Source organism: Vombatus ursinus, unplaced genomic scaffold (genome assembly GCF_900497805.2).
Source record: "Vombatus ursinus unplaced genomic scaffold, bare-nosed wombat genome assembly UNPS02014818.1, whole genome shotgun sequence".
Lineage (NCBI taxonomy): Eukaryota > Metazoa > Chordata > Mammalia > Diprotodontia > Vombatidae > Vombatus > Vombatus ursinus.
This window is the reverse complement of record NW_020954596.1, coordinates 61,698,050-61,710,634: the sequence shown is the minus strand read 5'-3', so window position 1 is coordinate 61,710,634 and position 12,585 is coordinate 61,698,050. Positions and strand designations below refer to the sequence as shown.

Sequence of the window (12,585 nt, the reverse complement as noted above, 5' to 3'; positions counted from 1 at the left end):
CAAGGGACGGGTTTGATAATAGCTTCTGCTCTTGTGACCTCTTGTCAGTAGTCTGTGGATTTGTTCCTTTACTCATCTGCCACTTCAGATTAGAAAATGTAAAACTAAATCTTCAGCTGATATATAGCATTTTTCCAGTTCTGAAATATCACTTGATTATTTTCTTTTTTCTCTTGGAAAATACTTATTCTAGCAAATCATAGTATTAGAAGGGAACTCAAGGGATCATTTAATTTTTCATCTGTCCCAAACCATGTAAGAACCTGTATAGACCTTGAGTTAATGGAAATGAAAATTCTACACCTTGTATGGTTTGTTCATTAATTAACCATCCTCAGTCTTTAAATGTATAATTTTGTTATACTTTAACCAGATTAATCTTTTACCTTTTATAGGAAGAAATAATTCTGAAACTGAAGGATGGGTGGTATCATCTGAATCCTGCAGTTTTTTATCTATTGGGGCAGTGTAAGTCCTTTATAATGTATTAAGACTTAATATCTTCAGTGATAACTGAATTGCTAATGAGAACTTCAGGGATCATAGATATATACTTGGAAAGGCCTTAAAGGTCATATAATTCGAGCCCTTCATTTTACAGGTAAGGACACTGAGGCCCAGAAGGGGTTAAGTAATTTGCTCAAGGTCAGAGAGGTAGTAAGTGGCAGAGGCAGTTTTTGAACACAAGTCCAAACTCGGGGGGGGGGGGGGGGGAATAGGTGTTAAGTGACTTGCCCAGGGTTACACAGCTTCTAAGTGTTTGAGGTCAGATTTGAACTTCCTGACTCCAAGGCTGGAGCTCTATCCACTGCGCCACCTAGCTGCCCCTCCAGTTCACTTTTTATTGCCTCTTGCGGTTTAGTATCTGATCTTAAAAATATTTATAGGATTATTTGTAGGAAAATACTTAATGTGGCAAAACATTCCTAATTTCCAATAGCAGGTTCTTTTAAAAATAGACTTTCAATTTTTTAAGAAAAGCCTCATTAACAAATTAAGAATACTTGCAAATGATTATTTGGCAGAACCTTCCTTTTGGTGGCCCATTGTAATAAATACCTTTAGTCTTTGCATTGCCATTGTTTTCTTTTGAATTACTCAATCAACAAATATTTATTAAGCATATAATATAGTCCAGACACTGTGGGAGGCCTAGGGATTACAACTACAGTGCTCTCACTGAGCTTATATACTAATTGGGGGAACATAAATATACATAGCATAAATAGAAAGAAAATAAATGTTTTTGCTTGCAGGGTACTTAAATACAACTTAATACAGGTACAATTATACTTTGGTACTACTCATGATACTATCCTGTTGTAGATATATGTTATAAATTTTCAAGTAGTGAATATTGGTTTTCATTGGTTTTTAGGACTTACATTTTTAAAGAAAAATTTTACTTATGTTGTTTTTCCCCCCGCAAGGTATTATCGTGAAATTTTGCCAGGAGAAATTGTGAAAATATCCAGACATAACGTTCAAACTCTTGATACTGTACCAAGGTCTGGAGGAGATCCAGTGGCTTTCTGTATCTTTGAATATGTTTATTTTGCAAGACCGGATAGTATATTTGAAGGCAAGAAACATTATGTTATTAATTTAGGTTATATAGCTATCTTATTAGATGTCTCCTTACCCTTCTCAGAAGAAATTGTCTAAACCTTCAGCTAAGTTTCTTGTCTCATCTTGTCTTGTGTGTGTTTCTCTCTTATTCTTAATCTTGAGTCTATTACCTCACTGCCAGGAGGTAGTTAGTATTCTTTACCTGTCTTAAGTCTTATAAAGTCATTTTCTTTAGTTTTGTTTTTATTGTATAAATTTTGTGTTCTTACATCACTCTAAAGTTTTACAAGTTTTTCCAAGTGTTTTTGAAAATGTCCCTTTAATAATTTCTTAAGGTACAGTAATATTCCATTGCGTTGATAATTTGTTCAGCCGTTCCCCAGTTAATGGTCACTGTGCTGGTTTCCCTTTCTTTGCCACTACAAAAACAACTGCTATAAATAATTTGGTAAGAGTGAGTCCTTTTCATCTTTCTTTAATCTTTTTGGGGTTTAGGCCTAGTAGTGGTATTGCTGGGTCAGTTTGGTGACTTGGTGCCTTGTTCCAAATTAATTTCCAGAATGGCTACAGCAATTAAAAGTCACTTCAGCCTCTGTTCCTCTACTTGGGCACTTCTGCAACCCCTAGTGGAGTTCTAAAGGCCATGTAGCTTGATTTTCCATAAAAGAACCAAAGCTCTCTGGTCTGAAACACACAAGTTAAAATTATCACAGCTCCTCTTTATGATCTTTACCTTTAATTAAATTTTTAGATTTATTTTCCTTGGTAAGAGTTATGGATCTACCCTTCTCATTGTGGTAGCCTTCTCAGGATGTGGTAGACTTGTTTTTCTTTTGGCTTTCATAACACATTGTAAGGAATTATGTCCAATATCAGTATTAGATTACGTGAAGTATTAATGGTCAGAATAATTCTCTTTTAATCATATCAGGTCAGATGGTATATACAGTTAGACATCGTTGCGGTCAGCAGCTGGCAATTGAAGCACCTGTGGATGCAGACTTGGTTAGCACTGTTCCTGAATCAGCCACGCCAGCAGCACTTGGTTATGCAGGAAAGGTATTTTTTTCTTAGTTTTTTTATCCAATTGGTGACTCTAATGGCAATTACATAAAAGAACCTAGTAATGCTTTACTTTAGGGATAGTTAAGGAAGGAAAGGTTTGTAAGGGTGGGACCTATTATTAGTTATTACCTTCTTTAGGAGGTTCTGAAATATTTTCAGTCCAGAAGTAATTATAAACTTGCCAAGCTTACTTTTAGATCGCCATATTTTAAAGGGATACTGTTTTCATGTAAATGTTTCAAATGCTGTATTCTCAATAAAACTCATTAAGAGTTTTTCTGTCTCTAGACCTAATGTTACATGTTTAGTTGTTAATGTAATATTAGCGTGGTAGGAGTATTCCAGTAGGTATCTTAAGGTTCTCTTCTTGACCAAATTGCACAAATCTGTGAGAGATAGCTAACATGTTGGATGCCAGAGGCAGGGTTCAAGAGGATTTTGACAAGTTAGAATATTGTGCTGAATATCGTAATATGATAGTCCATGGGGGATAAATGTAAAACCTACATTTGGGTCTAAAAATTAACTCCATAAGTACAAGATGGGGGAGGAACAATTAGAAAGGAATTTTGATAAAAATTTGGTGGTTTTAGTGGACTTGAAGCTTAACATGTAGTGTGTTGTGACAATCAGAAAAGCTAATGTGTTTTTCAGCTGCATTGCAAGAGGCATAGTTTCTAAGATTTAGGGAGATGATATCTCATTCTACTGTACTCTGAACAGATCTTATTTGGAGTATTAGGATGTTAAGTTATGGGCACCATGGTTTGGGAAGGATATTAATCAGCTGAAGAGTGTCCACAGGTGAATCAGGTGAAGAGTGTCCACCAGCATGATGAATAGCATTGAGTCCCAGAATCAGTTGAAGGAATTGAGAATATTTTACCTAGACAAGAGTGATAGTTGTGTTTAAGTATCTGAAGGGCTGTCATGTTAAGGAGAGATTAGATTTGTTGTGTTTGGTTCCAGAGTTGCAGAATGGGAAAGAGAAAACAACAGACATTTATTAAGAGCATATGGAGTGCTAATAAGTACTTTACAGACATTTCATTTGATCCTCACAGTAGCTCTGGGAAGCAGGTGCTATTATCATCTCCATTTCATATTTGAAGAAACTGAGGGAGACAAATTAAGTGATTGGCCAAGGGTCACACAGCTAATATCTGAAGCCATATTTGAATTTGAGTCTTCCTGACTGCAGGCCCAGAACTCTTATCTTCTAGGCCACCTAGCTAGCTGCCTAGATGGCAGAATCAGGAGTAATGGGTGCAAGCTGAGAAGAGGCCAACTTAGACATACCATCAGGAAAACTCAAAGTAAACTTGTCAAATCTCCACTTCTTACTCAAAATGCCATCATAGTAATTAATAAAATTCCCTTTTTTTCCTTTTTTTTTTTTTTTGGTGAGGCAATCGGGGTTAAGTGACTTGCCCAGGATCATGCAGCTAGTAAATGTCAAGTGTCTGAGGCCAGATTTGAACTCAGGTCCCCCTGACTTCAAGTTCGGAGCTCTATCCACTGCACCACCTAGTTGCCCCAATAAAATTCTATTTTCACATGATTGATCTTCAGTTAACCCTTCTTATTATCTAATTTAAAGTTTTGGGGGGTGTGCCAAAACTTCATAAGTTATTCTAAAACAACAAAAGTAATTTTTTGTATACTATAAACATGTTTTCTCATCTTATATTGAAGCTCTGTTAATATGTGGATCATTTTAGTAATATTACTTGTGTATCTAGTCCATTATATCTTTTTTTTTCTCTTCTTTCACAGTGTGGTCTTCCATATGTAGAAGTACTTTGTAAAAATCGATATGTAGGCAGAACCTTCATTCAGCCAAATATGAGATTAAGACAGCTAGGTGTGGCAAAAAAATTTGGAGTCCTTTCTGATAATTTTAAAGGCAAACGTATTGTTCTAATAGATGATTCCATTGTAAGAGGCAATACCATTTCACCCATAATTAAGTTGCTCAAAGAATCTGGAGCAAAAGAGGTAAGAATTTTTTCATTTTGTTGATGGGATGTATAAAGAAGTTAGTAGTAATATAAAAACATTTAAATTATTTAATTTTTTGAAAAGATCAGTTGAAGCTGTAATAAAAACAGTAGCTTATGAAGAACAAGGATAACATGAAGACCAGGACAGAAGGAAAGGGTCTTTAAATAGGAGCTGAGAAAAATTCACAGCAGATAGGGGAGGGTCTGCTCAGGGCCCCTAGAAAGAAAGATCCATTTATTCTTGATAGGACATCAAATGGTAATTTTTTTTTGGAGAATTTCTTTTATGAAAAATAAATTTCTTTTATTAAAAATAATGACCATTTTCCATTAAAACAGAACCAGAGGAAAAAGATGAAGGTAAGAGATTTGTTAAACATAAAGAATAAGGTTCTTCTCTGTAGGTCTTTAAAACGGGAAAATTTGAAGGCTGCATATTGTGGGGTGAATGAGGTGCCATTGATTTAATGCAAAAAATATTGGAGTTTTCTCGATAGGTCTTAAACAGTTATTCTAAAAGTTTGGGACAGTAATTTTGTATGATGTTACCTTATCTCAATAACCAGAATTTTACCTTCCTAAAATATCTTCTTGTCAAGGTACACATTCGAGTAGCTTCACCACCAATAAGATTCCCATGCTACATGGGAATAAATATTCCTACAAAAGAAGAGCTTATTGCCAACAGACCTGAATTTGATGATCTTGCAAAATACATAGGTGGGTGATAAGTTTAAATTTTATTTTTAATTACCATTAATAAAAATATTAGTTTGCATTTATATCATTCTTCATAGTTAAAAAACGTCTTTCACAGATCTTTGATTTCCTTAAAATCTGACAAACTTAAATGTTGCAAATATTAACCTCAGTATGCACATGGTAACCCTAAAAATTCAAGAGTTGTTACTTTGTCTAAGGTTGTTATATCACTAATTCAGTTAAAGCAGGAACCTTGTTTAAGTTTCTCTTTTTACTGTAAGCACTGTAATTTAAAGACCATACAGCTATAACATAGGCATTTTTCCTGAAGAATATTGTTCATTATTTGTCTAAAACAGTAGTTTAAATTACTTGTATTTTTATACATGTTTCTGGAGATTCCATTGGTTTTTTACAAACAATAGATTAGACAAAAACAGAAGCATTATGACCTCGTTACTCAAAATGACAATACTAAGTATTTAACAGTCTCTTTAATTATGTAGATGCAATACCACTTGGTGCAAATATGTTAAATATTGATTATTGATATTGACTTATTATGGTACCTTTCAGCATGATGTAGTTTTTAATCAAATCAATTTTTTCTATTGCCTTATCTTACTATATCTTCAAGTTTAGTTGAAGCATAACAGATTTTATTCTATTCCTGTATTTTAACACTGACTTTTATGTTTCAAATGTGTTTCTTGTGAATAACATTGTTAGGTCCTGCCTTCTAGTCTGTCCTGCTTATTAATTGCATATTTCTCTCCATCCTATACTTGTTCCTTTCTTTAGGAACAGGTTGCTCCCCGTCTTACACAGAAGGTGAGATAGGAGTGTGCTCAGTACTAATATTCCATCCTTGATGTAGTCATCTTCTGCTCCACTGCCTTCTCTTCCCCTCACCTAGACCCTAGCCAGAGGTTTTTACCTTTTAAACCCTTCTTCATGATCCATTCTTCAAATGCAATTTGTTTTGCTTATGACTAATCCTTCTTTGAATCTGTCCTCTTCCTTATTCTCTTTCTCCCCATTCCCTTCTGTTTCCCTGTTAATTTCCAGATTTTTCTATGCAAAACTTTGTGTGTATTGTATCCTCCTTTGAATAGTTCAGATGAAAGTAAAATTCAAGTGATGCGTGCTCTTCCCCACCTCTCTTCTGAACTTCCTTATTTACATTAATAGAACCACCATTCTTCTGTTCTCCCAGGTAAGACTGAAATTCCAGCATTAGACTCAGTTTCTTCCTTTGCCTCACCCATCATATGCAGTTAGTGGTGAAATCTTGTTTCTATCCCTGTATCACCTTTAGTGTCTAACTCTTTTTCTTTACTCAGCATAGCCACCATTTTGGTTCAAACCTGTCTTTGCAAATGCCATTTCCTGTGATTGGAAGGTCTTTTCTCATCAACTCCTACTCAGAGTAAAGTGGGGTAATAATAGCCCTTATATCCTAGGATTGTTTTGAGGATATAACAAAATATTGGTAAAGTGCATTGTAAACCTTAAAGCAACGTAAATACTAGCTATTGTTGGAGCTTAATATATGCTTATTGATTAACACCAACAAAACTACAGGACACAAGGAGTACAGAATTGGTAGTAGTAACTACTTCAGGAAACTGAGTGAAGGATATGTAAAGGTTGGTGTATCCTCTATATGGAATTTGAACCATTTGTAAATAAGCCAGACCACTTAGAAATTGGCCTGTATAAGCCTCCTTAATGCAGAGTGAGCTTTGATTTTTTTAAAAAAAGACATTCAAGTTAATTAAAATGTTCTTACTAAATTAAAATTGTAATATAGGGTCTGACTTTTGAAATTAAACTTTAATCTATATTCATGTGAGGACTACAGTAGCTAATGTATGACTTGAACTGTGCATATATAAATAAAAGTCTACCACCATTATTTGTAAATCTTCACACTGTCAGCTACTACTTTTTCTTAATCTGTTCTGTGTTCAGTTTTGCTCTGGTTGACCCCTTTTCATAGCTGTTTTATCTGTAACTGAATTATGTTTTATGAAGTCTTCTTAATAATTACTTATGGACATCCTGCTTATGGTTACATAATTTTTGCTGATATAACATTGTCACCCATTCTCAGCATATAGGAAAAATAATTGTTACCAGCTTTGAATATTTTTAGGATTACATTATTATATTACAACTTAATTTAGTATTAAACATTATGTTGCAAGCTTTGAGTATTTTTAGTGGAATGTCCATTTTGGTAACAGTTCATTCTTACTGTTTAATGTGAAATATAATGTTCTCAGATGGTTGAGCATTTTAATATGTTAGCTTTGATAGAATTTCCTTATATCTGTACTGGTTGGACACTACCATGGTGTTATACCTATTGGTGCCACTTTGACTTGAGTTGCACGTTTATATTTCTAGTTTTCCCATTGATATGCTAGTTTACTTAATTTATTTTTCTCTAATTTTGTTAGATCGATGACTTATTAAATGGTGTGTTGTCTATGTAGAAACTGTGGGGTTTGGGGTCTGTTGTAGCGTGTCTCTCAGGTGCACTAAATCACACATACCAGCTTCACAAACCTCTGTTATTGGCTTATCTCATTAATGTTCTACAGGTTCAAAGGCAGTCTGTGTGATACGCTCTATAATAATTTCTGAAAATTTCTCTAATTGCTACAGTGACTTCTGTTACTTCCTCCCTTGTACCCAGGATGATGCAATCTCTTCTCCCACTGACTAGCTTCTCTGGAGACTTAAATTACGGTCTTTGTTTCTCAGGAGTATCAAATTAATGCAAAATGCAAGTGTACATTTTGCCTAGTTATAGAAGTTTGGGATGGAGTTTGCAGCTGGAGTAATATCTGTGCTCTGGGGAAACAGAAAAGGAAAAGTGTCTGAGTTTGATTCCTACCAAATGCCATGACTGGTGATGTAGTTTAGTCTCAGCTCTAGGCTATTTCTTCACCAATTTCTGGCATGCATGCTTATCTGCCTGTAGCCCACTCTTGCTTCTCTGCCTTTTCCTCACGATAACTACAAATAAAATTTCTTCCTCAAGTCCACTGAAACCCTAAAACAACCTGAGCTCCCTTGAATCCAAACTATCTGTTCTAGCCCAAATCCTTTCTTGAAAGTCTGGCTCCCAAGAGTTCTCTATTGTCCCAGGAAGGTATTTCTGAACCTTTCTTGGTGTCAACAATCTGAGACTACACCTAGCTGATAGAATTTAGTGGTAACTTTCTTGTATATTACAGGAGAACCTAATGTGGAGCTGTTTTGTTTTTTAAATTGGGAGAGTGGATGAGAATTTAAAGTTATTAAATGTATCTTAATGGAACTTAAAAAAATATATCAGAGGCCAAGGTGCTGAGTTCAGTTTCCAAAACTGGAACACCTGAATTTTGCTCCCTAATATAATCCCATGTAAAGCACCATAGTTGCATTCCATATTTCTCACTGCCTGTTGGACATTTCAATTGATTTTATTTTATTTTTATTTATTTTGATTTATCAACAGACACTTCCATAAGCTTTTGAATTTTAAAATTTTCTCCCCCTCCCTGCCTACCTCCTTTCCCAAAACAGTGCACAGTGTAATGTAGGCTATACATGTACATTCCTATTAAACATATTTTCATATTAGTGATCTTGTAAGGAAGAATTAGAACTGATAGGAGGAACCACCAGAAAGACGAAACAAAACACAACAGAAGAAGAGAAATAGCAAATAGTATGCTTCAATCTGCATTCAAACTCCATAGTTCTTTTTTTTTTGGATGTGGATAGCATTTTCCATCATGAGGCTTTTGGAGATGTCATCTTCTTGTATTGCTGGAGGGGTTAGGGGTTAAGTCTGTCAAAGTCAGTCATCACTCAGTGTGGCTGTTACTATGTACAACGTTCTCCTGGTTCTGCTCACTTCACTCAGCATCAAACCATACAAGTCTTTCCAGGTTTATCTTAGGTCTGCCTGTTCATCATTTCTTATAGCACAATAGTATTCCATTACATTTATATATCATATTCACAGTTGTGATTACTGTCTGTGTTTTTCTCTCCATCCTTTTTTTCCCCCCATTTATGCTTTTCTTTCTCCTTTTCCCTCCTCACTTATGTTTTGCTTTTGACCACTGTCTCCCTCAGTCCCACCTCCCTTCTATTAGCCCCCTCCCTTTTCTTTCCCCTTTTCCCTCCTACTGCTTATAGGGTATGTTAGATTTCTATAGCTAACTGATTATGTTATTACCTTCTTGAGCCAAATCTGATGAGAGTAAGGTTCAAACAATGCTCATCTCCCTCCCTTCTTTCCCTCTGCTGTAATAGATTTTTGTGCATTTTTCTGTGATGTCCTGGGGTGATATTTTCTATGCTTTCAGGGGTTAATAACGGAGGGTAAGAGAGACTCACCTCTTACTCCACCATCTTGGCTCCCAGAAGTGGAAGTCCCCTGTTGGACATTTCAACCTTGACTTCAAATTCAACATGTCTAAGATCTAACTCATTCTCTCTACTACTCCGTTTCCTGTTTCTCTTGAGAATATTACCATCCTCAGTTCCCCAGGCTCATTACTTCAGTCATTCTAGACACTTTGCTTCTCTTTTACAACTCCCTCCTTCTTCCATCCCCTTGTCCCATAAATACTCGTTTCTCAAATCCTCTCAATATAACCTTCTTGTGGATCTGTTCCCTTTTCTTTGCTTGGACTATTGTAACTCCTGCATAGTCTACTTACTATCTCTCCCAATCCATTCTTTATACATGGTTACCAAAATAATGACCCCGAAATATAGATATGACCACGTCACTCCCTTGCTCAAAAGGCATCATCAGTAAATCTCCTCCTTCTAAGATAAAGTACAGATTCTCCCTCATGTTGGTTTTTAGAAACATCCATAGTTTGTCTCTTATATGTATTTATAGCCTTATTTAAAACATCCTTTTCACATTCTCTGTGTTTTGACCAATCAGCAGCTTTCCCCCAAACTCAGTATGCTGTCTTCTTTATGCATTCACAATCTACTTCCCTGGAATGTTCTGCTGTCTTCATTTTCTACCTATTTGAGTTAATCTCTTGAAGTTGTCTATATTCATTCTAGACTAAATCAAGTTTCTTTGACCTTAGGGAAGCTCTTAGCCAATAATTTATGATTTAGAACATTTGTGGAAAGTGTAAAAGAAGTCTTTCCTTTTAATTTATGGGCACGGAAGAGCCAACGGGTTTTTGGCCTGCTTTGTACTTTTTTTTTTTAAATACTGTCAGTCTTTTTTTTTTTTTTCCTTTTCCCCAGGGGCTAACAGTGTTGTATATCTGTCCGTGGAAGGTTTAATATCATCCGTGCAAGAAGGGATGAAATTGAAGAAGCAGAAAATAGAAGAGCAAGAAAATATAATTCAAGAAAATGGAAATGGTCTGAAATACTTTGAAAAGCATGGGCATTGTACAGCATGTCTCACTGGAGACTATCCTGTAAAGTTGGAATGGTGAATGTGTCAAGGGATTGTGGGTGGGAAGAGGGAAGTATATTTTATATGTGATATAAAATTGAACTTAAATCAAAAATTATGAATCAAGTTATGCGTTACTAAAAGTATTCTTTAACACTTCAAATCCTGTGACATGCTTTTATTTGCCTTTGTAATTTTGTCATTTATTTGTATTTTTTTATAAGATGTGAAAACCAAAGTGTTTTTATTTCCTGAATTTCCTAGCTTAAACATACTCAAGTAATATTATCTAGCAATGTTGGGTATTACTCTTAGCTTTATTAAATAGTTCAGTAAAACTCTTAGGGCACTGTTAATGGGATTATACACATTTCATTTCAAACCATTAAATGGGAACACTGAGGACAAAATTGAAGTTTGTGCTATGAGGGGATTTCAGTTACCATACTTGCCCAAAAAATTCTCATGGAATTTGAAACTATTTTTATTTAAGGAATAAATTGCCTCATTTTATGTCAGAATGCTTTCATAATTGAACTTTCTTCATAAATCAGTGGCTTAGTATAGCAGTATGGGAGGGGGGAGTTCTTTCTCATATGCTGTATTGGTATATGTGTTAGAAGGTAGGTGACTTCAGTAGTGTTCATAACTTCAAGAACATCCCTCAAAAGATTAGATTGAGGGGTCCATGGTAACTTGTACAGTAGAGACATTCTGTATGGAAAATGCAGAACTGTAGATTATAATTTGTTTATTCTTAATATCTCCAAATTTTTCTACCACTGAAAAATAAAATAATAGTCTAGCCCAGGGCTTTGTAACATGGGATCCATGTAGTTAAAATTTTTTTTAATAGGTGTCTTCACTTACAATTGGTTTCTTTAGTAAACTTATGTATTTTATTTTTTTTATAAGGTGATTTGAGAAATTGCTTGCCTTCTCAAGGGGGTTGGGGATGGAAGGGAAAGAATTTGGAACTCAAAATTTTAAAAAAATGTTTAAAAAAATTTTGTTTACATGTAATTGAGAAAAAAAAATGTTTTTTAAGAAAGTTATTTGAGAAGGGATCCATATAGGCTTCACCAGACTGCCCATGGAATAATAAAGAATCCATGGATCTAGGGTATAAACTAAGAACCACTTTAGTTTATTGTGTTTTATTTTGCAATTCAGGCTTCTTGAGTAAAGCTGAATTGTATTTCACTGCTTGCTATGTCCCAGCTGTAATGTCACAAAAATGGATGTAAGAGTATGTCTTCTGGGCCCTATAGGGAAGAGGAACAGAGTGATTGGAAACTATTTTGGCACTCCCATTTATATGTAGTTGTTTGGACCTATTTTCTGAACTGGAGGTCTGAAGTGCTCCAGCAAAAGCCCTTTGAAATGAAGTAAAATAATTTATCCCCAACAGTAGGGCTGTTTTTCTACCTTTTGATTTTAGACAACTGTGACCTGTTAAATCATTATATCCTCATTGGCTAGTCTGGTAGTTAGCATGACAGATTTTCATGTTTTCAACTGATCAGTTATGATGTTTTCAGAAATGCAAAAAGATGAATAATTTAAGTAGAGTGATAGTTAAAAGTAATTATTTTTTAATTTGAAGGATCATGGGAAAATTGACATTTTTGAGCCCATGTTCACTTAGTGATGATTCAGCCACCACTTTCTACTAGTTTGTTATATTTTAAGGATATTTCTAGGCTTTTGGAAGAGATTTTAAAAAACAAACCTTAAAGATTTTAACTCCCTAGCCTTTGGGGCATATATTTAAAATATATAAAATCATTTTGGTTTCTTAGTGTA

The 12,585-nt window shown here is 34.9% G+C and overlaps 1 protein-coding gene across 1 annotated transcript in view; it reads left to right on the top strand.

The window, feature by feature from the left end:
• PPAT (phosphoribosyl pyrophosphate amidotransferase) overlaps positions 1 to 11,300 on the top strand; it is a 46,912-nt gene extending 35,612 nt beyond the window's left edge. The window contains exons 6-11 of the mRNA XM_027836481.1: positions 396 to 468; positions 1,431 to 1,582; positions 2,501 to 2,628; positions 4,411 to 4,632; positions 5,237 to 5,357; positions 10,623 to 11,300. Coding sequence (XP_027692282.1) covers positions 396 to 468; positions 1,431 to 1,582; positions 2,501 to 2,628; positions 4,411 to 4,632; positions 5,237 to 5,357; positions 10,623 to 10,819 — 893 coding nt within the window. The 3' untranslated portion in view covers positions 10,820 to 11,300. The remainder of the gene's footprint in view (positions 1 to 395; positions 469 to 1,430; positions 1,583 to 2,500; positions 2,629 to 4,410; positions 4,633 to 5,236; positions 5,358 to 10,622) is intronic.
• The last annotated feature ends 1,285 nt before the right edge of the window (positions 11,301 to 12,585 follow it).